Source organism: Heterodontus francisci, chromosome 19, assembly GCF_036365525.1.
Source record: "Heterodontus francisci isolate sHetFra1 chromosome 19, sHetFra1.hap1, whole genome shotgun sequence".
NCBI classification, from domain to species: Eukaryota; Metazoa; Chordata; class Chondrichthyes; order Heterodontiformes; family Heterodontidae; genus Heterodontus; species Heterodontus francisci.
The window spans coordinates 74,138,596-74,164,313 of record NC_090389.1 but is presented as its reverse complement, the minus strand read 5'-3'; the positions used below and the strand labels follow the sequence as shown (position 1 = coordinate 74,164,313).

Genomic DNA, 25,718 nt, shown 5'->3' with positions numbered 1-25,718 from the left:
CTCATTGCAGAGCCAGCTCTACACATTATCTTACACTAGACAGTAAAACATTTCATTTTAATCTCCTTCGGTATATAAATACATTACTGTTACTATATACAACTGCAAGTCAGTGCGTTCAGCAACCAAGATTTCCAGCAAAGATCAAGTGGTGATCGACAGATGCAAATACCAGAAACGTATTAGTGCAGATACTGCACGAGTGAGGCAACCAGACAAAATGGGCAGAGGGTTTTTTTTTTGGTGCGTGGTTGCGGTGGTGTGAAGAATTACCAAAGTGAGGCCCGGCAACTCTGGTCCAAAGGATCTAACTCCCACACAGTGTTCATAAATACAGGTTTTACTGAGGTACTCAGACAGTCATGATCGACAGATTCCAACTCCCAGACTATTATCACAAGAACAGATCTTACTCCAAGTCCACCAGAGCTCTGACCAAGAAGTGCTAATTCCAACACAGTGATCACAAATTCAGACACCATTTTTGGTTCCCTACCACCTGCACAAGAGGCTCCATTCTACCATGCTGTTTTATGGAGAAGTTGCCCATGCTGATATAGAGGCTTTGTTACCCACCCTATTTCCCAATCACCATGTAATAATTGTAGAGGTTACTGGTTCCAAACTGAATGAGAGCTGAACACAAAATTTATCCTGGATGGGATTATACTAACACATTTGCCTACAACATCGACTGTATGTCAAAAGTACTTTATTGACTGCGAAGTGCTTTGGACAGGCTTCTGATACAAAAGGCACGATACAATTGCAAACACTTCTTCGTCATACATCTAATGTTGTTGGCTGGTCACTTAGCCTTATCAGAAATGCTGCCCTGAAAAGTCAGTCATCCAATAAACAAACTTACCCATGTGGAGGTTCAGGCGGTTTCATGCATTGGCATTACTGCAGAAAGTACAAATAGAAATAGAAGAGACATTTGAGCTAGTTGAATGGCTTGAGAATATAACTAGAAATGTCCATCTATTCTCCCCCCCCCCCCACCCCCCCCCCCCCCCCCCCACAAAATGTCAATACACAAGTGTTGTGGGATATTTTGACATACAAGAAGTGGCTATCCAGCACTGGTCTTTACAACTTCATTCTATCTGGTGCAGTGCAGTAATTCAACCTAAAGAGTGTCAAAGTCCAGGACCACCTCACTGTGACTAAAATCATTAGTGAGGCAACAGGGTTATAAAGCATTCCAAAAGTCCCAAACCGGTCAAACCCACTACACTATGGAGTATCTAACAGTAGCAAAGAAATTTTTTAACTCTACTCACAACCTCTTTGCAACCAGTTAGCCTCAAAATATGGAGAACCTTATAGTAAGTATTTGAACTACTTTGTTCAAACCAGATTTTTGGATTTATTTTGGCTCAGACTAATGGAAATAAAAATTTCACACTCCTACTATTCTGTTCAGGTGTTACAAAGTAGAGAGACTACAAGGACATAGTCTTTTAACTTATTCACAGTGTTTCTAGGAAGTCCTTTTATATCAGTTCCTGCGATTGACAAATCTTTGTCGCAACCATTTTTCTCCATCAAATCACACAGAAATAAGAGAATAATACAACTGAAAGCCTTGAAGATCCAAAATGGTTTTGACTGGCTGGCCCAAAGCAGTAAGTGATACAAAACATCTCTTGCTACATCTCCAGAGCTAGCGAGGCTTTTTTGTAGGTTTTCTTCTTAAATGGATGCATACACTAAATAACCCTGAATTTCACCAGAAAATACAGCTCTGAGAACTTTTTTCCAGTAAGCAAATACCCTTGGGTCATGAGAAACATTGATGACATAGGTTACCAAGTAACTTTAAAAAGCTTGAGTGACCGAGTAGATATTGGTTGGACTTTTGGTGGGGGGGGTGGAAAAGAGACTGAAATGAAGTGGAAAATGAGGAAATTGGGAGGTTATCTGAACTTACTGATACTCTCAACTCCATTACATTCCTGCAAATTTACAAGGAACTTGTGCTTACTCATTTGAAGTAATATCCTATTACTTCTTAACTAGAATTCAATTTATCAAACGGAGCCATGAAAATTAAAGATATTGCATCATTACAAACAGAACCAGAGCTGTAAAATGCAAAATTTATAAATTCCAATTTGGTCAATAAAAGGTGAGTGAAGTTTAGAGGATAGTCTAATTTTAACAAAAATGGCACCTGTTCACAATTGTAGACCATTTGTGATGAAGCTTTTAAAAAAAAAATAAAGGACAGCACTGGAGTAGTAAACAAAAATCAAATTCCCTCTGGATTAGTGTATATATGGCAGTGGAGGAGGCATCATCAACCTTGTTACATCAATGAAACAAAAATTATGCAAGTTATCACTGCTCTAAAATGCTGCATCATGAAGCAGTAGAACATGAGTTTGTTTGCATGTTTCCTTACATGGCAAGTTTCCTGTCAGTTGGAGTACCTGAAGAAGGGAGGGAAAAGGAGAACAAAATAAAAAGGTAAAGTGGAAATCGCCGAGGTTGCCTTTTTACTTCCTAGACCAAGCTCTGGAGTAGATAATGCCTGGATATTAGAGTTCCAACCAACCAGCCTTGGCTTGAGAATGGTGAAATGGTTAATGCGTAATGTGTGAAATGATGAGAAACATGAATTACAACAGCACTGAAATACAACTGACCTTCAAAATAAAGCTCTTAAAATTGCAATTTTGGCTCTCCAACAAAAAGCTAAGGAGACTAGAAATTGGGCAATACTATTTATAATCATTAGTTTCTTTAAAGGTTTGTTTAAAAATAATTTTGGCTCTCATCGACATGCATTTACGGCAGTGTTGCTACAATGAATGTGCTAATAATGCATTAAAACCTTTACCTAGCATTTAAGTATGTAAAAATCTGGTCTTCCAAATGATAATTCAGATGCAACAATCCACTGTACACTACTCTGTTGAATAAACCAGGACTCCATACATTTAGGGAACATATGCTGTGACTAGCCCTTTAATGAGAACCACAGTTTAGTTAATTCATCAGATCATAATCCAGGTTGCACAATTCTCAACATATTAAGAACCTTCCTGAATAAAAAGAAAGACAATGACAGATATGTTGCGGCTAGGAAGTTTAGGCTCCAAGTGTACCTTATTTTCATTCATACTTATTGATTTTAATGGCCTCCAACTAGCTTTCTTCTCAGTCATAACCTTCCACTGCCTCCATATCAACACCCCCTCACCCCACCATTACAATTTATGTGGACCAGTTCTCCTCACCAATACAATCAAGAGGCCCAGTCTCCATAATCCTTAAGAGACTGGCAGCAAGTAAAGGGCATATGGAGGCACAATACTTGGGTAAGGTCCACCTCTATGGTGTAACGATACCCTAGCATGTGTTCTGATACTTTCTGCTCTGTAAATCAACCACCATGAAATCAATTTTCTTAGACAGGCTGCGCTACAAAGATGAGGCACTGTAATCTCTATGTAAACTTGGCAGATTTGTGTTAATTTCTTGACCCAGTAACTTGAGAAGTAAACCTAGTAATTGTTAACCTGGCAGCAGGAATGTGAAAATTATATCTCCTGATGGGTATTTATTTAAAAATTATCCAAATATAGAAAGCAAAAGTATTAATTTTGTTTGATTTTTTGAATTTAAAAGAGAGTTTGTCTTCTCTACTATGAGGTTAGGGTGTTAAGACGATAGAGATCACTCTCATTCAAAAGGGTCACACGCTGAATTACAATTTAAAACACCATTTTAGTTCACTGGGAACATTTCCCGAGTTGTTGATTGAGCCATTGTATGGAGCTCAACAACATTTATTGCAGTTTAAGTTTGTTTGTTGGTACCATGGATGCCTTGATATGTTCATATTTGTGAATATGCTGTGGAAGGCACATAAGTGCTTGTTCACCATCACGATGCAATCAAGAATTTCACAGAACACAAAAGGACACAAACATACTTATTCATCCATATTTGACCAGGCTTTGCCTTCTAAATAAATACACACTAATGTTTAAGAACGAAATAAATTTTATAGCTGTTTCGAAAAGTGAGCTTTTTAAAAAATCATCTATTTCAGTGGTTTAGTCACAAATACAAATCAGAATACTGTAGGTGAAAATTCCACCAACACCACCTGGTGTCACCACTGCTACCTGTTCAAGCAATGCATTCTGGGAAAAGGTGACAAATAGTTGTTAGCTAGTAGTCTGTTGTGCTACACTGTAAAACTCTCAAAAAGTTGTTTGGACTCTCATCAAAGCCCTTTACTTTTACATCCCAAAATTTTGAAAAGGATTGCCTTATCCCAGGTTGCTGGTGAGTAGACTATTGATGCTTTTTGAAATGTTTTAACAGAGTGGAGTTGCTGCCTCATTGTCAGGCGGGGAAAGAAAAATTCAGCAGTGTCATGCAATCAGCTATTACTAATGACATTTCCCATATAAGGCAGATCTTTCAGGCAAATAAACACCATTGCGGCCATATTGAGGTGTGCAGCTACATCTTAGTAACATAGGCCCACCGACATGAGATGTTTCTAAGTCGTTGCGACAAAAGTCTGCATAAAGTTTTATTGTGGATCAGACATTTGTACCAAACATCTATATTTATGTGAATTGAGATGATATAAAAGAATGAAATTTAAGTACAACTCTGAATTCCAAAATCTAAATTAAAGTCCTGTCTCACAGACTGTACTATAGAAGTCACTGTACACACCCCAATATGGAGGAACGATTGTGGGTCCTTCACTTCAAGAGAACAGAGAAAACATCTGCGACTCAACACATTGCTTTGAGTCTATCATCTTCACACACTAGAGGACCTCACTCTGGAAGTCTTTGTTTCCCTCTGGAGGGAAAACACTGCTGTTCGAATACTGGATGTGCAAGCATACTAATTCTGACATGGTAATAAATAAAAAATAAAATCAAGCCTGCTACGAAACAATGCAACAGAAACTGATTTCCATTGTTAGAGAATCAACCAATATTTAAAACTTCAACTCACCCCTCACCTTCCCCCCCCCCCACCCCCCCAATAAAATCAGTAAATCCTTTGCATTTCCTATCAAATACTGATAACCTGCCTGTGGCATGTTTGGCCCAAAATGTTACCACACCTTTTAATTAAAATAAAGATTTTTTTAAAAATTACAAGTGGTTTAATGAACAGCAGGATCTGACTTTTGATGGTCACATGGGTCAGGTGAAATCAGTCACATCAAATGATGGATATTAAAGTCACTCGCTCCTTTAACAAATATAACAGACCCTTGGTATGTATGCAATGGGTCAAGATGGACACTAAACAGTTGCATACAACCAAAATGTAACAGCAGCAACTTAGGACACTGAATAAACTGATTAGAGAAAAATTCTTCTGGATCTTGATTAAATTATCTTAATTTTGCACATCAGGAATTTAAAGGAATTACTTAATAAAAAATGATTCTGACATTGTGTGGCTTGGCCCTTTAAAAAGAATTCCAAGCACTTAACTATCAGCAAAAAAGAAATGACTGCAAGCCTTAAGGCTACTCAATAATCCCAAGGCTATTTGCCATTAGGATCTCAAGCTCTCACTGGCTGGACTTTTATCAGTCTTAGCAGAGTAGCCTCACTTATTTGAATCACCTGGCTCTGTCACAGAGGGTTTGCTTAACTCTTCATCAATGGCTGAAAGACAAAAGACAACAGCCAAAAAAAAATTAAACAAACTCTTTTTGTGTGGGACAATCAGCAGGGCTATGGCTTGTAAAATGAGAGAGTAAAAATAAGTATTTCCTTCCCTTTCAAGGAGCTCATCAACATCATTGCATACCCAAAAGACAAGATTATATCAAGAAATATATATGATCATTCCAAGCAGTTGAGGCAAAATGGTCCGAATGAGAGAGGTTTCTATATCGGACAGTAACATTCAAACTGGTTATGAAGCATGAGACTAATGTGTTTATGGGGCTACACAGTTCCGGACGTCCACCTGCCAATGGCTTAACGGCCCCCTCCGCCTCTTCAAACTCAAGAGTGGCAAATGACAATCTGACTGCTCCAAGCTCCTCGCACTTACCAAGCAACAGGGCCTAAGGACTTGAACTCCTGACTTTCTGCTCAGGAACTGGGTGCTTGGCTGGATCTTTAACAGATAATTTCCTTTATACAGTGCTTACTGCTGTCCATCCTGTATTTATTGAAATAATCACTGTGAATTAATTTGGCCCAACACCATTGAGCAAATAAGCCTCTTCAATGACTTCAATGCCATCTCCCAATCTCATCTTGCAGATTCCAACATATGACAGTAATACATTTTTAAGGATTAGTTTAAAAAAAATTAAATCTCTTTTATGGAAAAAATATTAACATCATTTGTCCATTGATACGCTGACTCTTTAGTTTTTTTTTTATGTTGTGTTTTTTTGCTAAATTGTTTAATAGTCTACAATATAAACACTCCCAATAGACAGTCTGGTGGAGGTCAAAATGGCCTGGGAGCGTTGAGAGAGACTCTTTTCATTGTTATACAAGGCCTGATGCATCATGGGAGTCTGCTTCCCTTTATTCCCACAGCTGAAGTAACAGAGGAAGCATGTTCCCATAAGGCACTCCTGTACTCAGCAAGCTCCGTTCACTGGTCTTAGTGTCTCATTATTCCTCCTTTGTGTCAATGCAAAATGCCTCAACCTCCTCTTTCGCATCATTCCTCAGTAGTCTCTCCTGTCACAAGTCTGTGACCTTGTTTTCCACAGATGCAGCAATCTGCTGCAACCGGTAACCAAGCTGCATCTTCTGTGCGGTCGGATCCTCTTCTAGTGCTGTAATGATCTAAAATAAGAAGTAAAGCCAGTTATTCAGCTGGCAGTTTCATAGAAACTCAGGTAGTCCAAAGTTGTTCAGGATTATGTAGGAGATACAGTACCCTCCTCCCATTAATCCTTCCCCAGTATGGCTATCCTGGTTTGAAAACCTGCTCAGCCTGTGTAGACACTGATCCTGTTGAGCACCCAAAGACCACAGCTAATCTGCTGGTTCTGCCTCTAAAAGCAAAGGCATCAAACCTTCCCATAGACTCACCATTGCTCAGACAGCAGACACATGTTCCTTCAGACTACATCCAAGCATTTTTTCAGGTTAGAGAGACACTGAGCTACCCTGACTGCACATCCTTCGGCAGACTGAATCCTGTGCACACAGGATCTCCAGACCTCAGCTTAGATGGCCCTTGTAAATCACCAAGGCCAGATGAGGGACATGACAATCATCTCCAGTCGGTCCTTGCTTTCCATATGCAGACTCTCTCATATCACCATGATGAGCCTCAGACTGTTTACCTTCCTCAAATTAGAATATGGCACATCAAACAGCATTATAGATGTGACGGACTTCTTTTAAACACTAAGTATGTTGGCTGCTTTTCCAAGCATGCCTGATTAATCCGATGTTGAAATGTAATGATTAGATTCTCCCATCAAATCTTCTGGCCAATTAGATAATCTTCATCAGGGATTCAATAGAACTTCAAAGGATGCTTAGTTTGTCCAAATCAGAAATTCAGGTATGGAATATGACCTGATAAGAGTACTGCATGCATTAGGCAGTTCAGGTGCTGACAGCTTGAAGTTTTGGACATAAGTTCTGCAGCTTAAACGGAACTGTAACCCCAAACAGGTAATCAAAGGACAATGATTGAAATTCAATGTTTGGAGAGCCATAGAAATTGGAGCACTCAAAGCAAATGTTCCTGATCCTACTCTCCACACAGAATCTTCCCTGTACCTACATTACCTGGTCATAATACTTGTTGATGTACTTATAGAGTTCATGGAGAGCCACGAGGGAGTTCATCTCACTGGAATAGTTCTGCAAAAGAGAAGACTGAGCTGTAAAGGGAATCATCACTGGGGACTATAGATGCTGCACCTCAGGTCAGTTTTTATTTTGGACAACCTACTGCAGCTAAAAAATGAATCATTATTGCAGTTGCTTCCAAACGCCCTGATTCTTTGAGACATGGGGAGTGGGGGGGGGAATGTTACGCTCTCCACTGCAGCGGGTTTGCAGGCGAAAGAGTATAGAATCGGGTGGGATGATGGTGGGGGGTTGCCGCCACCATCCCGCCTCCGCGGCGATTTAGTCCGGGGTGCGAAGGCCTGTGAACGGCTTTCCCACCCCACCACCAATTGAGGCCCTTAAGTGGGCACTTAACCCCCAATTAAGGGCCTCTTTCCACTGCAGTCACAATTACTCGTGTGGCGGGCAGCCCTTCGCCACATGGGAAGCACGGTAGGAAGAACCTTGCGGGCTGCTTCCTGGTTCCGGGGTGTTGGGATGGGGTGAGTCCCTCGTTCAAAGGCACTTGGTGCCTGAATAAGGGACCCGGGATCGGGAATGGGGGGCCCACTGAGGGTCACCACCACCGCCCCCCACCCCCTAGCTCCTGATAACGACCCCCCCACCCCGTGACCCCCATCCAGCAAGACCATTCCCACCCTTACCTACCTGAGGCCTGGCTCCAGTGATGCTCGTCGGCCTCCAGTACGCGCAGCTACAGCAGCAGCCACTGCCTCTGCGATAGCGCTGCAGCTGCCGGTCTCTGATTGGCCGGCAGTACTGCAAGGCCAGGGCTAACAACGACGGGGTCCTAAATCCTATGGAAGGCCCACCACTGTCCACTTAAGTGCCTGATTGGCACCGAATTCGGAGAGCCATCCATAAAAAAGGTGACGTGGGGATCTCGGCATTGGTTTCCTCTGCGGAGGAGGTGGCTGCTGCTGCAGCAGCACCTACTGGAGGCCAACGAGCGTCGCTGGAGCCAGGCCTCACATAGGTCAGGGCGGGAGGGATCTCGCAGTGTGGGAGTCGGGTCAACAGCAAGGGCAGGGGTGACCCTCAGCGGGCCCTCACCCCTTCCCGATACCGGGTCCCTCATTGAGGCGCTAAATGCCTTTGAATGGCTGCGGTGGAAAGAGGTCCTTAACTGGGGATTAACTGCCCAGTTAACGGCCTCAATTGGCAGGGGGCAGGAAAGCCGTTAACAGGCCTTCCCACCCAAGACTAAATTTCGGCGGAGGCGAGGTGGGGGTTGTCAAGCCCCCGTCACCAGCATAACATTTCCCCCATGGTTTGTTCCCAAGTACCTACCCTGGACAGTTCAGCTAAAGCAGAGTTCATTTCCTGGTCACTGGCTGAGATCGTCTGTCGAATGTCTGCGTAGTACCTGTCAGACACAGCAGAGTCCTGTCAGTTACAGCAGGTGATAACATGCACCTTCCCAAATAACCGTGTTCCAGAAATTAACAGCAAGTATAACAGCATCTGAACATTGCATTGCAGGCAGAGACACTGTTAGAATCTTTTTCGACATGCAACACACAAAATACTTCTTCATACTCTTTACAGATGTTGACAGACTTGCTGGTTATTTCCAGCATTTCCATTTTTATTTCCGATTTCCATTTTTTCCTTTATTTCCAGAAATTCTATTCATGGACCAAACCCCCATCTGTTCATATTCTCACTATAAATATACTATTAAGCTCTTGCAAACTAGTTAGCTTGTAAATTATTGAATGATTTCTCACTGAAATTGAAGCATTTTACATAGCTTTTTTATTTGAAAAAAAAAAATGATTGAATTCAGACTGGATAACAATCACTCCCCAAAACCCTGAAGGGCCGAGAATACTGTCTTGGAAGTTATCCCAGACACTGCTGTCAGAATTTTTGTAAGCTTTCAAGTCTTTTTTTTTTGCAAGCTAGCGATGTAATGGCAGACATCAATTCTTGCAATCAACTATTATTGCATGTGGTTCAAATATACGAGGATATAAATGAATGCTGCAGGGGAATTTGATTATTTATACACACAGTTAGCCGCTGATTTTCCTAAAAGCAACCACTTGTAGTATGATTAATCACCATTATGAAATGGGCAGTGTCTGCCACCACCATTTTTTCCTGTCAATCTTGCCGACGTAAATTACACTGAGGGCACAGACGGCAGAACAGACAGGTAATGTCTTCCTGCTAATCCTACCTCGGGGTGGATGGAAGGTCACAGACCTGAAACGTTAACTCTGTTTCTCTCTCCACAGATGCTGCCAGACCTGCTGACTATTTCCAGTAATTTCTGTTTCAGATTTTAGCAACTGCAGCATTTTGGTTCTGATAGAAAACTGACAGTTAGGTTCCCAAGTTCTCCAATCCCCTGAAAACCTTCACACTCTAAAGTAATGAATAAATATCAAGATCAGCTTCAGGGACTGGGTCAGGTGTACATTTGAACTGCTTCATGGTTTTGTCCGCTATTTCTTTTTCCTTTTTGCGATGGAGGAAGAATCTGCACCAGAGAAATATATGTTCATGGTCCAAGCAAGCAGTGATAATTATCAGAGGTCCCATTGTCCTGGGAGAATACAGGTCAACAGGGGCTCTAGCTTCTCCATGACAACTGTCTATGCTTGCTAAGTGCTCAGCCAATTGGAGACCAATTACTGTTGTGGTGCAAAAGCCCTCTCTGAATATTTCACTGCTGACAAGGGGTGGAGTTTCTCTCCTATTAAGCTGTTGACCCCTTAATTATAGACATTTACAGTCAGAACTAAGAGACTTACATTGCTGAAGGCTCATTATCTAGCTTTATACCGAAGGTGGGGTGGGAGGGGAAGGTCAACGGAAGCCACATCAAAGAACCAAATGACTTCAAAACCTGAATGCTTAACTAGCAAAACTTCTAAAGAAAGTTAGTTTCTCCCAAGAAGTTCTAGGTCAAGCAATTGGCAAGTTTTATCTTCTTGCCGTTTCCTGGATATCAATATGTGACCCTTTAGCACAGTGGTTGCAAAATGGACGTTTCAGGATTCTTACCTCTCTACCATCTGTTTGTATCGAGGGATGTCTCTGGCATACAACAGTTTGTTAATTGGAGAATCCTATAATAGAAAATTCAACAGGGTCACATCAGTTACACCTGGAGTTACAGTAAAGATCATGCCAACACATTCTGTTCTGGTAAATTCTCAGCACATGCTTCCAGAAGTGAAAATTTGGGTTGAAAGCCCAGTACAAATTACACATATTAAACAAGTTGAATCATTTGGACCTCTGTGTTGAGTCAATCCAGCAATCTGACAACCTCAAGTCTCCACAATTGCTTTGGAGAAATTTGTCAAGGCAGCCCACAGCCAAGCTATCGGCAGACTGTGGGGCTTTCTTCCCCTGAAGGCTTTGTTTCATGCCCTCGCTAGTGACTCAACTAGGTTCATCTGTAAACCTAGTCTGGGAATGTTGGCAGGCTATTCAACTGTGGGGTCATCACAGGTGAGCCAGATCTGGTCCTCACCGGACATCGAGCAGACACACTTTCCAACATGGCTCACTGGATAGTCAGCAGGGGAGAAAGCTCTGACTAACTTTCCTTTCCCTAACTCGAGAGCATTGTAGCACCCGACTGAAATCAGCTAACAGCACAAACTGAGAACCAATGTGGGAAACCTTCTGCCCCAGATCATCAACTGATTTCACAGACAAGATCACATTGTCACTACTTCGTTACTTACATCAGTCCAGTTTAGTGTTCATAGTTTTTAAGAGATCAAGAATCAGATTATTAGGTTGGGCTCCATTAAAGTGGAAACAAATCTGGTCTAGGTCTCTATGAAACATTGTAAGATAGCAATCTGCAATCAAGCATCATTATTTTATTAAAACAGACCTGGGAGTCCACATTTTTAATTCTTTTGTGATATTACAGTATGTACAGTACAATAATGATGCAGCAAGGGGAAAACCACTACACAGCTGGGCTCCTCAGATAAGTTGTTGATTTCTTACCAACAGATAAAAGTCACATTGCAAATTATCAAAAATTATATTTTGGAGTAATTTACTTTGGTGGTCTATCATGGATGTGCCAAGTGCTCTCTCAGATTTGCAGAGTTACACTGAAAACTAAAATCAGATATAAATGGACTATTTCACAAAATGCTGAGAAGCCTTATTTGAGATTGATCACGTTAGGATAAAGACTGAATGTTTGAATTCCTGCAGGGAATTCATTATGAGCAATGGACTTCAGAATTATTAACTAGAGGGATTTCTCAAGTCATTTTGGAATGATCTAATCGTCTTTTAATTTTAATCATGCCATATTTTGCGAGTGCTCCCTACATCACTTACCATGTCCCAGCCCGAGATGATAATTTACTCCTGACTTCTGCCATTACTGCTCTGTAAGCAGCCACTAGAAGATGTATGAGAACATCCTGTTATGAAAATACTTCCACTTTTTGTTAAATGTTTTTGAGGACTTGTGTTTTATTCGGGAAAACTGAAAAGGATTCCATGGATTTTTCACTGGGGTCATTGAAAGGACCGAGAAGTTTTGTTCGCAAACAACATGTACTGGAAGTCACCTGTTCTCAGATAAATACCCAGCAGGGGATTTTTGCCTTGAGGGAGATGTTTACAGAAAAGTGACAGGTTAAGATTTATAGAGGTCAGGGGAGGCTTTACCCTTGAGATATTGTTTTGGTTTTGCTTTGGACAGTTAGTTGGAATTTTAAAAATAAACCTGAAGGATAAAACCCCAGCTCAGCTTATTCCAACTCTTTGGAAAGCCTGCCAGTTTTTCCATCTCTGAGAAGCTTTTAGAAGTAAACAGAAGAAATAGAGAAATTGATGATGCATTCCTCCTGAAAGGACTGTCTAAAACCCCAGTTGCCGCATTTCTCCTGAGACGCTGGAAAAACCTACTGGATAAATCCTCTATGCCGCCTGAAAGAATTGCTCCAGAAAAGGATCCCAGTGACAGCCTATGCATATTTGGGACACCAAACCAAAAAAGGGACAACTGACATCTTTCCATATCTTCCCTTTTTTCTTCAAAACTTAGCAAGTATTTGGCCAAAGTATTCTTTTTTTGTAATAGAGCTCGAAAAAGAAAATTTTGTTTCTGTTAACTGTGTGTGTGTGTGTGTGTGTGTGTGTGTTTGTTTGGGGGGGGGGGGGGGGGGGGGTAAAAAGGGAACTTTCATATTTCAACCTGTGTGTCAATACTTTGCTTCATTCCTGGTTATGTCCTGTTTTTTAGTAAATGGATAATTTTGTTCTTTATTAAAGAAACCTGGCTGGTGTATTTTGTTCTGGGATAAAACTAGAGTCTATGATTGACCGTATCAGTAACTGGGTACACATTTAAATATATGTTGTGACCCGTGGAGAAGTGGAACTAGAAAAACAGTGCCCTCCTCCCGCAACGGGTGTAACATATAATTGGGGGCTCTGTGCAGGATAAGCCAATGCCGACGACATACAATTCTAAGTGGGGTAATAATAATTGGTAAAAGAGGAAAAGTAAAAAAGGTTTCTTGTGCAATAGAGTAATGTTTACATTGCCTGAGTGTGTGTCAGTTGCTATGACCTTTCTCAGGAAGGAGGATGTATCCTTGAGTAATTTGAGTAACTAACCAAGACAGGCTAAAGTATTTGGCAGTATTGTTGGTGTTAAAGTTAAAACCAGGAGTTAAGAAACAGACATAATTGCAGTAACAGCACAGCATTTGCAATTAGAAGGTGGCGGCAAACCACATGGTAGTACAGTTGAACTAGCTAAAATTCAGTTGATGAGACAGCCTGAACTTGACAAAGAAAAAGAAAAAGAGAAGGAAGGGAACTCGAATTAAAAAGATGGACCTAAGGAGGAGGGGTGGTTTTGACTCCAGTGAAAATTTTGGTGGGGAAAGATGTGACTCCAGACTAGGACCCAGTGGAGTGCTGTTTAAATTTGTACAAGCCCTCCCGAAATTTGAGGAAAGGGACATAGAGGCCTTTTATGATTTCTTTTGAAAAGATAGCCAAAGAGATGAAATGGCTGAAGGAAATCTGGACACTGCTTATGCAAAGCAGGTTGATGGGCAGAGCTCATGAAGTTTATAATAAAAACAGAAAGTGCTGGAAATACTCAGCAGGTCTGGCAGCATCTGTTGAGGGAGAAGCAGAGTTAACGTTTCAGGTCTGTAACCTTTCATCAGATCTAGTTTGTGCCATGCTTTCTGAGGAGGCTTCTGCCAATTATGAGATAGCAAAAAAGGCTATTCTCACTGCTCATAAGTTAGAAACATAGAAAATAGCCGGAGTAGGCCATTCGGCCCTTCGAGCCTGCTCTGCCATTCATTATGATCATGGCTGATCATCCAACTCAGAAATCTGTTCCCGCTTTCGCCCCATATCCTATCATCCCTTTAGACCCAAGAGCTATATCTAACTCCTTCTTGAAAACATACAATGTTTTGGCCTCAACTGCTTTCTGTGGTAGTGCATTCCACAGGCTCACCACTCTCTGGGTGAAGAGGTTTCTCCTCATCTCAGTCCTGAACGGTTTACCCCGTATCCTTAGACTATGAATCCTGGTTCTGGACTCCCCCCACCATCGGGAACATCCTTCCTGCATCGACCCTGTCAAGTCCTGTTATAATTTTATAGGTTTCTATGAGATTACCCCCCAACTCTTCTGAACTCGTGAATATAATCCTAACCGACTCAATCTCTCCTCATACGTCAGTCCCACCATCCCAGGAATCAGTCTGGTAAACCTTCACTGCACTCCCTCTATAGCAAGAACATCCTTCCTCAGATGTTCTTGTTGGTCCTTGAAGCTTACCAGCAGAAATTTCGGGAGATCCGGAGACAGTTTGGGCAGTCTTATATAGAATTTGAGAGGGTAAAGCAAGTAACTTTGATCGTTGGATGTGGGCACTAAAGGTAAAGGCCACATACGAGCAACTTAGGGAACTAATTCTGCTGGAAGAATTTAAAAATTCACTCCCTCCGTTAGTAAGAATCCATGCAGAGAACCAGAAGGTTTCAACAGCCAGACAGGCAGCAGAAATTGCTGATGATTACGAGCTTGTTTACAAGCCCAAACCCTTTGTCCGTCACCCCCACAAACCCGAGAAGGATAGAAGGTGGGAGGATGAAAGGAAGGCAAGTATCCAGGGACAAGAAGGGACAGCTGGGAATGCCTCAGGATCTCCTCCTCAGGTTGGAAAGAAAGATGCTGAGGGTGGAACTGAGGTCCGCAAGCCTAAGTGTTACCATTGTCACAAGGTGGGACACCTTTGTGCAGAATGCTGCAAGATGTGGGGTAAACCCATGGGACTTACTGGGGTACACAAAGCCAATGTAGAGAAAGGGGCCCTGACTAAGGGTACGACAGATTAGGCCGTAGCTCTGACTGCAGCTGTAAGGCCAAGTCCAAAAACCGCTGTGAGTGTGGGGAACTTAAACAGGATACTTGAGTGTTATAGGGAATTCTTGTCAAAAGGAAAAGTAACACCTTATCCCTCAAGTGAGGCAGGTAAACCTATAGTTAATACTTAGGGATACAGGAGCCAGCCAAACTCTTTTACTGGGGAAAGGCATAAGTTTTCCACCAGAGAGCACACTGAATGCCAAGGCTTTAGTGAATGGTATCGGCAGGGAGTATATACCCGCACTTTTGTATCAGGTGCACTTGAAGTGTGACCTAATGTCTAGAACGGTAACCATAGGACTTGTCCATAGTTTGCCAGTAGATGGAGTAAACCTAGTCCTGGGGAATGATTTGGCTGGAGCGAAAGTAGTGGCTTCTCCAGCAATCACAAAAAAACTAAGTGAAGTTAAAGAGACAGAACAATTGCAGGAAAAGGTTCCAGGAATTTTTCCTTCATGTATAGTGACCCGAGCAATGGCTAAACAAATTCCATTGTCGGAGGTAAATTGGCACCACAGTCAGATAGTCGAATATCTAAAACTTTCTCTGGGGATTTGGATAATCCAAAGGAAATGTTCAGTAAGTCTTCTCTGATCAAGGCTCAGCAAGCCGATCCAGAGGTAAATAAAGTGGTACAATCAGCTCTAACTGAAGCTGAAGCAAAAGGAGTTCCAGAAGGATACTGTATTAAAAATGGGATTTTGATGAGTAAGTGGAGACCTCCTCACAAACCTGCGGACGAAGAATGGACGGCTATTCACCAGATAGTGGTACCGCCCAAGTATGGCTGGGAAATATTAAGGATAGCACATGAAATTCCTATAGCGGGACATGTGGGGATCTGGAAGACCCAAATCACGTATAGGTAGACATTTTTACTGGGCAGTTCTTTGCAAGGATGTGGTACAGTTTTTAAAAAAAAAACGTGCCATACATGCCAGATTGTGGGAAAACCACAACCTGCCATAAAATCAGCACCACTAATTCCCATACCAGTTTTGGGGGAACCATTTAGTAGGGTGCTAGCGGACTGTGTAGGACCTTTGCCTAAAACAAAAGCGGTACACCAATATATACTCACCATCATGGATGTGGCTACTCGGTTCCCAGAGGCCATTGAGAACAATTTCTGCTAAGGTAGTGGTACAGAAGTTAACCCACTTCTTCACTAGATATGGATTACTGACTGAGATTCAATCGAATCAAGGTTCCAATTTTATGTCTAAACTTTTTCAGGAAGTTATGGGTAATTTGGTATAGCATAGTTAAAATCTTCAGCATACCACCCAGAGACACAAGGGGCTTTAGAATTGAACCATCAGACTCTCAAAACAATGAACAGGGCTTACTGTCATGAATATCCTCATGATTGGGATAAAAGGCTAACATTTCTTTTGTTTGCCACTAGGGATTCACCGAATGAATTACCCGTTTTAGTCCTTTTGAAATAGTTTATAGACTTGTGGTAAGAGGTCCTCTAAAACTAATTAAAGAAAGGTTTTTAGAACAGAGGAACAAATCTCCCATGTTGAATTATGTATCAGTGTTTGGAGTGGCTCACGAGAGTCTGCAAAGTGGCTCAGGAACGCCTTAAAGCTTCCCAAACAACCGTGAAGATGTGGGCAGACAAGCATGCCAAGACCTGAACATTTCAACCAGGGGATGAGGTGTTAGTATTACTGCCTGTACAGGGTGAACAGCTGAAAGCACGGTTCAGTGGTCCATGTAAAGTGGTCAAAAGAATTGGTAAATTATTTGATTGACACCTCAGATTGCCAGAAAAAGAATCGGCTGTGTCATATCAATATGTTGAAACAATATAATCGTCGGGAGCAGGATAAGGGGGCAGAGGGAGGCCTAGACAATTCTCAAATGGAACCTCCTACTATCCGGTTAGCAAATACTGAAGTGTTAGGGAGATTAGACACTATGCTTTCCTATTTAGATGCAGAACAACAAGATCTAACAAGGCTACTCACAGTATTTAAAGGAGTCTGTAGGGACAAGCCAGGATGTACAACCTTATCCACACATGATGTGGATGTAGGGGAATCCGTTCCTACAAAACAGCATCCTTATCGCTCAAGTCCACAGAAACAGGCCCAGGTAAAAGCAGAAATCCAATACATGCTGGAAAATCACCTAACCGAACCCAAAGCAGCTGGAGATCCCCAGTGGCGTTGGCGCCTAAACCTGGCGGTTCAAATAGATTCTGCATAGACTACAGCAAGGTTTATGCAGTAACAAAAGCAGATTCCTACTCAATTCCTCACTTGAAGACTGGATTGACCAAATGTGCAGTGCAACGTTTCTTACCAAAATAGATTTGTTAAAGGGATATTGGCAGGTTCCTTTAACACCCAGAGCTAAAGAAATATCAGCCTTTGTCACACCAGACAGTCTTTTCCAATGCTGAGTGATGCCATTAAGGCTAAAAAATGCCACAACCACTTTTCAGAGACTAATGAACCAAGTGGTAGCCAATGTTCCTAACTGTGTGGTTTACCTTGATGATATGCTGGCATACACTGATTCAGTGATAAATCTTGCCAAAAGTGAATTTGCAACGGCCAGAGTAACCAACCACGGGCATACAGTAGGGCAACAACAAGTGTTGCCGAGAACAGCAAAAATACAAGCATTGGTGGAGTTCCCCACCCCTAGGACTAAGTGAGAAATCACGAGGTTCTTGGGGACGTGTGGTTTCTACCACAAGTTTGTACCAAATTTCAGTACTATGGCTGCTCCACTGACAGGTTTGTTACAAAAAAAAACCAAGGTAGTGTGGTCAGGGGAGTGCCAAGCATCATATGAGAGACTGAAAGCCATTTTGATTAATGAACCAGTGTTGGCTGCTTCAAATTTCTTTAAGTAATTGATGCTAGTGACCTGGGGCTCAGTCCAGTTCTGTTACAAGACTATAAGTCAGGCATAGAAAGGCCAGTGGGATACTTTTTCAAAAAGCTAAATCGACACTAAAAAGATATTCAACAGTGAAAAAAGAAACCCTAGGCTTATTACTAGCTCTTAAACATTTTGAGGTCCATTTCCGCCACAACCGCAAAGAGACACTGATAGATACTGATCATAACCCCCTAGTCTTTGTGAAAAAATTCAAAAACCAGAATGCCAGACTATTCCAATGGAGTTTATTATTGCAACCTTACCATTTAAAGATTATCCACATTGCGGTAAAAACGAATGTGATTGTGGATGCTTTGTCTAGGTTTAAATTTGGTTGAGTTATCGGAGTGCAAAGATGGTACAAAGCAGAACTGTATTAGCTACAGGTAAACAGTGAATGAGAATGAATGTGTAAATGTGTTTTAATATTTTTCATCTTCTGTTTTTTCCAACTAAGTAATGAAACACAATTTAAAATGGCATTTCATTCCTCCAAGGATGGAGTGTTACGATAATACTTCCATTTTTTGTTAAATGTTTTTGAGCACTTGTGTTTTATCTGGAGAAAACTGAAAAGAGTTCCATGGATTTTTTTCTTTCACTAGGGTCATTGAAAGGACTGAGAGCTCTAGTTTGCAAACATCATGTACTGGAAGACACCTGTCTTCAGATAAATACCCAGCAGGGGCTTTTTGACTTGGGGTGATGATTATGGAGAAGTGACAGGTCAAGATTTATACAGGTCAGGAGACTTTACTCTTGAGATATTGTTTTGGTTTTGCTTTGGACAGTTAGTTGGAGTTTTAAAAATCAATCTGAAGGACAAAACCCCAGTTCAATCTGTTCCATCTCTTTGAAAAGTCTGCCAACTTTTCCATCTCTTTGAGAAGCTATTAGAAGCGAGTGCAAGAATAGAGAAATTGATGATGCATTCCTCCTGAAAGACCTGTCTGAAACCCTGGTTCCTGCATTTCTCCTGAGACGCCTCAAAAACCTGCTGGATAAATCCTTTACGCCGCCTGAACAAATTGTGCCAGAAAAGGATCCCTGTGACAGCCGTGTATACGTATTTGGGATGCCAAACCAAAAAAGGGACAACTGACATCTTTCCATATCTTCTCTTGTTTCTTCAAGAATTAGCAAGTATTTGGCCAAAATTTTCTTTTTGTTTTTTTTTGTAATAGAGCTCTAAAAAAGATCATCTCTATTTCTTTTCTATTAACCGGTGTGCGCGCGTGTGTGCACAGTGGGGGGGGGGGGGGGGGGCGCTATGGTAAAAAGGAAACTTCTATATTTCAATCTGTGTGTTAATGCTTTGCTTTGTTACTGGTTAAGTCTTGTTTTTTTAATAAACAGATAATTTTGTTGTTCAGTAAAGAAACCTGGTTGGTGTATTTTATTCTGGGATAAAGAGTAGTCTATGATTGACCATATCGGTAACTGCGTAAACATTTAAATGTATGTTGTGACCTGTGGAGAAGTGGAGTTAGAAAAAAAAACAGTGCAGTCCTCCTGCCTCAGTCGTAACAATTCTTATGGTATTGGTGTCAGTGTGATTACAGTTTTCAACAACATTAGGGCAAAACATGAACAACTACTTCATTTCATTAAGGAGTCGGTGTAGGGACTCAGTTGAAAAGACATATGCTCAGTAGCGTTTGGTTCTGACAAATGGTCTCAAATAGAGTATCTCAACCAGAAACGTAAACCTCTCTCGTGTTGATGGGACCAAAATCTTTCGGATTTATTTCATTAGAAACCAGAGACTATAAAATTCGCTACAAACTTCTGCTTGTTCACTCACTGGTATGAGAGCCTTATTTAACTCCACTCAGATACATTGCGCTTAAACAGTTCCCACAAGAAATAATGGAAGGATGAGCATCCTGGGCTATTTGGTTGCAGCGTCCTTCACTACAATGTACAAAACCCAGGGAAAATGCCAACCCTACACCCACCACCTTTGAGGAGGATGTTACATGTGAAGGGGATGGTCTAAAAATAAAGGAGAAAATCTTATATTAAAAATCTTATATTCATGCACAATTACTTATTTTTAAATTATATATTTCTATGTTCACATTTATAATTGAAACGACCACGTAAATTATTTTATGCAGCACCATCACGAGTGGCAGTATAAAATTCAACGTGACTAGTTTATATCGATTGTTTCCATGATAAATGTGGAAGTATGAATTTTCAATGGAGATATAAAAGGACAGAATATATGACTTAGAAATGTGGACTGAATTGCAAGTGTGGCCCATGGTCCAAATATCGCCTAGTCCATAGGAACGCCAGTCGTGGCTGAGTGGTAGCCCTCTTGCTGGAGTCAGAAGGTTGTGGGTTCAAGTCCCACTCTAGAGACTTGAGCAAAACATTTTGGCTGACACTCCAGTGCAGCACTGAGGGAGAGCTGCACTGTTGGTGATGTCGTCTTTCAGATGAGATGCTAAACCAAGGCTCCATCTGTCCTCTTCGTTGGATACCAAAGCTTGCACTATTGTAAAAAAGATCAAGGGAGTTCTCCTTGGTGTCCTGATTAATATTTATCCCTTGATCAACATCACAAAAACAGATTTTCTGGTGATTTCCATATTGCTGGTTTGTGGGACCTTCTTGTGCAGAAATTGACAGCCTCATTTCCTACACTGCAACAGCAACCAAACATTTTTTTTTTAAAAAGTACTCACCTGGCTATAAAGTGCTTTGGGACATCCTGAGGTTGTGAAAAGAGCTATATAAGTGAAAGCCTTTTTCTTTTTTAATATGTTAACTGTCGTGAGCCTAGGTAGTTGCCAGGCATCTTTCTCTCTCGCCTTTTATCCCATTATCCATTGGACACACTTACCCGGCCCAGCTTGTGTTCTGCAATAGTACAGGAATCCATGAAGGTCTGTGCAATGACTGATAGCATGGCATCCACATTATCAGACACCTGAACATCAAAGGTGAAGTGAGGGTTTTTAATAATGTTTATCCAGAAACGAAGAGGCAGACTGGAAAAATAAAACAAAAATCACAATTTTATAAACCAAATTACCGTCTCACATCTACATATTATACACCTCACAGAATTTCATAGCCTCCTTTCATTCAGCTTTTATCAAATAAGCAAAGGTTTACTCATAACTTAGATTATTACGTCCCTGAATCTTTCTTATTGTCCTTTTTATAATTCTCTCTAATGCTACCACTTACCCTCTGAAGGCCAGGTGCCCATAATTGTATATAATATTCCAAATACGTCTCTTAACAGGAACCTATGAGAGGGTGATTTATAAACACTTAATTTATTGCGAAAGAACCTTAAAAATGTTGCATCATCAGCCCATTTAAATCCCGCTTTGCATTTATTGGCTACTTTTAGTGAATGGTCAAAGTCACAGCTCAGTCTTAGTTTTCCTTCTTTGCTGATAGCCACTAAATAATTGCATTCTCCATGAAATAAAGTGCACTACTTTACATTAATTTTACCAGATAAAAAGTTGCATTTGCTATAATTACCATCTGTCTTGGCCAATATTTCTACCTTAACCAATACCATTACAAACAGATTAACTGGTCATTCAACTCTTTGCTGTTTGTGGGACCTTGTTACGTGCAATTTGGATGTTCGTGTGTCTATAAAGCCGTGATTACATTTCAAAAAGCAGTTCATTGATTGCAAAGCACTTTGGGGTATCTTGAGGATGTGATAATGTACTACATAAACACATGTTCTTTCTACCCATCTACTTTATCTCATGAATGCCATCAATCTGCTATTAATCCTCCTTTATTCTTTCTTTGCATCATTGGAAATAATCCCAGTATCTCAAATCTCTCCTCATAATTAATTTCCATTCCAAGCATCATGATGTTAAATCTATTGAGACACACCTTTGTCTTATATGTGTTAAGTTGCCATGGAAATGCACCAGTATGAGGGGTCCTGCTTGTCGCAGTACATTGAAAGGTGTGAGATACACATTTGGTGAATTCTCGATCTGGGTTTTATTTCCATTATCCTTCCTCTGCCCAAAAGTTTGCACCTCACTCCTTGACAAGGAAGGCAGAGACACAATACCTTCCATAACTAATAGAATTAAGCAGTTTGCACAGCATTACTGGTGATTACACAGACTAGACTGGGAACTATGCAAAAATCTGTTTGCTATATAATAGTACCTAGTGGCTTTCAAGGAACAGAGTGCAGGTCAGATCACTATCAGAAATAACAGCATTGGGTAAACCTTTGCCAGAAGCACATAAATACCACACTGCACATGTACATGTACCATACGTAAATGAACACATGCACATAAGTATTTGACATCCATGCACATCTAGACACATACAAAATGTATAGTCCACTTATTAGGTTTAGATATGAAGAGAAACAGAATAGTTGAAATGTAGGAAAGTAGAACATAGATAAAGGCAAAGCATATAGGCGCAGACTAAAGATACAGGTTAGGTGCAGGGAAAAAAGAAAATCAAAGTGGAACATCCCTCATCAGTACTAGTCACCTGATTTGCAACTGAGGAGTTCCTGTCGATTTAGCAGAGTAATGGTTAACAACACATAACCATGATAGAAACATTTTCATGTTGTCGATATACATACACTGGGAGCTGGACGGAGGTTGTCCAGACTCATTGTTTAGTCGCAGAACTATCAGTCATTTCACTCTGGAGTAAGAGTCCAAATCCAGGGTTAAGAGGTCAGTGTTTTAAAACACTGTTCCACCCAGACTGTCAGATTTTTTTGTATGTTAGAAAATAAAACAACATGGAAATTTAAAGCCATTATGCCACTGGATTTTTAGATGAGGAACATTCCAGCGTTTTATGAAGTAAAAACAGGAGGCAGAGGATAGTAAAACCTGCCTTAAATAGTTTGATCCAGTTCATGATTTCTTAGAACAGAAAGGAAGACAGATTTTTGGTGTTCAAACATTAGTTAGCAGTGAGAAAAATTGAAATGTTAGCACACTGTGCAGAAAGTGTAATGGCTGCCACACAGCACACACCACCACTGTGGGTCTGAGCTCAAGGGCTGCAGGACTGTCAATTTTAAAAAGATTCTCAGAGGCTTTGCGACACTGGTAAGGTCACATTCCTTGCTCATCTATAGTTACTCTGAATTCAACTTAGTGGTGTGCTAGGTCGCTTCAGAATGATGTTCAGAGTCAACCACAGTGTGGGCCAGAGCCAGATTAGGCCAGGTTGATTAGGGGCAGCTGGTTTCCCTCTCTGACAACATTAACAAACCAGTTGTGTTGGTCATTTATCTTTGGTGCTAGCCAGAAATGACCAATTTCACAAATTGGTATAGTAGAATTTCTGATTTCTGAGTTACTGCTCCAGTGCTATAACCACCACACTAAAAAGGAGCAGGCACTCAGGTCAGGATGTTGCATGGCTCCGACAGAAACTGTGTTGTATTGATTAAATACTTCACTGGGTTGGAAACGGACTTCACTGAGAAGTCTGCAACCCCGTGCACCCTGGCTTCCAGAGTAAAGAGGTCTTTATGGAGATCATTTACTCAGCTCTTGACTAAGTGAGATAGAGTGTGTAAAGTATGGTACAGACAGACACACAGGGCTGAATTTTATTTGGACGCTGTGCTGTGCGGCGGTGCCCTTTCAACTCAGTGGGATTCCTGCATTTAGCGGCCGTCGCAGAGCCTCCACAATATTACACGCGGGGGCTCAATAGAAACACGGCGCCGAGCCACCCTCCCCATATTATGTGGGGAGAGGCAGGACATTCGGCACAGTGAGAGTGTTTTTGACAGCTGTGCAGCAGATGCTGGGGCCCTATTTAAAGCACCTCAGCACCTGCTTCCTGACAGCTATCAAAGAAATACTTACCTGACTGCTGAAGAGTGGGGCTGCTGTCAATCTGGCAGCAAAGCAGAAAGTGCTGCAGAAATCCAGCAGGTCAGGCAGCATCTGTGGAGAGAGAAGTAGAGTTAACATGTCCAAATTCACAAACCTGAAAGTTAACTCTGCTTCTCTCTCCACAGATGTTGCCTGACCTGCTGAGTGACTCCAGCACTTTCCGCTTTGCCGCCACATACTTACCCTGCTGTGTCCCAGTGTCCTGTGAAACTGCGATCCTCTTCCCCACTCAAGTGTAACATTCCTTCTTGTAGGCGTGCTGCACCTGGGTGAATAATCTTAAATTTGCACATTCTAGGACGTGAGACTTAAATAGACCATAAAAGGTATCACAGAGGTTTACAGAAAACACACTGACACAAATGGGAATGCACAGGTGTCACAGCAATGTAAATATATCTTCCACTAAATGTTCCTCACCAACGTGTGTCCTTTTTTCTGTGAATGATGTGTGCCAACATGTAGCACCAATGTCACATCCCTTTGCACCGTTAGCCCTTCTGAGGAGCCAACAATTGCAATATCATTGCCATACCACCATTACACATGAGCGTCTCCACGGATGCAGTGACATGGACATTGGCTCAGTCAGCTACTGCCTCTAATGGTTTACACAGGGATGCTGCAGATGTGGACTGGTGCACAGTAGGTGAGCGAGGGTAATGTGTGGGTTGCAGAGCTCATGTCAGTTCCTATGGAGCAGAGAGCCTTCGTCTGATAAGCCACTGCCGTACATCCCTAGCTCACTGCTAGCCTGTGTGCAGAGCCTGGGTGTCATCGGCCCTCCCATGCGTCTTTCATGCTGTAGGTCCTCAGCGTCCTCATAGTCCAAAGAGGAATCTTGTGGACGTTTCTCTTCAAAATGCCTGGCCTGGCCCCTATTGGGTGCGTAGTTGTGTAGAGCAGCAAAAAAAGGAGCTGGCCTTTTTGGCCCGTAGTACAGGGCATCACCCTATCTATACAGGCATTGGAGGCGCTCTTTCAGCATGCCGATCGCCTGCTCAATGGTGGCTCATATAGCTCAGTGGCTGACGTTGTATCTCTCCTCTGCAGCAGTTCTGGGGTCACTCACTGGTGTGGGGAGCCATGTCTGCAAAGGATAGCCCTTATCTCCCACAAGTCACCCCTCCATCTGAGCCAGTTCAGTGAACAGCGGTGGCAGCCGGGACTGGCACAAGACCCAGGTGTCATGGCAGCTGCCTGAGAAGCGGTCACACATTCCCTGAAAGCATCTGCAGTGTTCAGATACCAGCTTCACCTAGATTGAGAGGGCTCCTTTAATGATGACGTCTGCAGGTGATAGTCTGGCAGTAGGCCTGATGGCCACATGAGTGCAGTCTATGAACATTACAACCTATGGTTCTCTGGCAATGGTGCCAGAACGAATGGCCCTTCGGGCCTGGCTGCAAGAGTCTGTTCTGAAGTGGACATACTCACCGGCCCCTAGTGCAGGACACTGGTGACCTCCCTGATGCAGCGGTGCACTGCTGACTGTGTGACCCCATAAAGGTCTCTGCTGGGCCCCTAAAAGGTTGCAGTGGCATCAGGCTTGAGAACCGCTGCCACAATGAGGATCAAAGGGGATGTCCACTGGAGCCCATGGGCTGCAGGTCATCCTTGAGCAGGGCACAGAGATGTGTCACCACCTTCTCTACATGTGCAATCACCTCTGACACTGGT

General features: G+C 41.9%; 1 protein-coding gene across 2 annotated transcripts in view; it reads right to left on the bottom strand.

Annotated features, from left to right (window-relative positions):
• Nucleotides 1-5,028: 5,028 nt before the first annotated feature.
• plxnb1b (plexin b1b) overlaps nt 5,029-25,718 on the bottom strand; it is a 244,992-nt gene continuing 224,302 nt past the window's right edge. For both annotated transcript variants that reach the window (XM_068051985.1, XM_068051986.1), the window contains 5 exons: nt 20,999-21,146; nt 10,857-10,921; nt 9,132-9,207; nt 7,776-7,850; nt 5,029-6,815 (listed from right to left, as the gene is read on the bottom strand). In XM_068051985.1, coding sequence (XP_067908086.1) covers nt 6,711-6,815; nt 7,776-7,850; nt 9,132-9,207; nt 10,857-10,921; nt 20,999-21,146 — 469 coding nt within the window. In that variant the 3' untranslated portion in view covers nt 5,029-6,710. The remainder of the gene's footprint in view (nt 6,816-7,775; nt 7,851-9,131; nt 9,208-10,856; nt 10,922-20,998; nt 21,147-25,718) is intronic.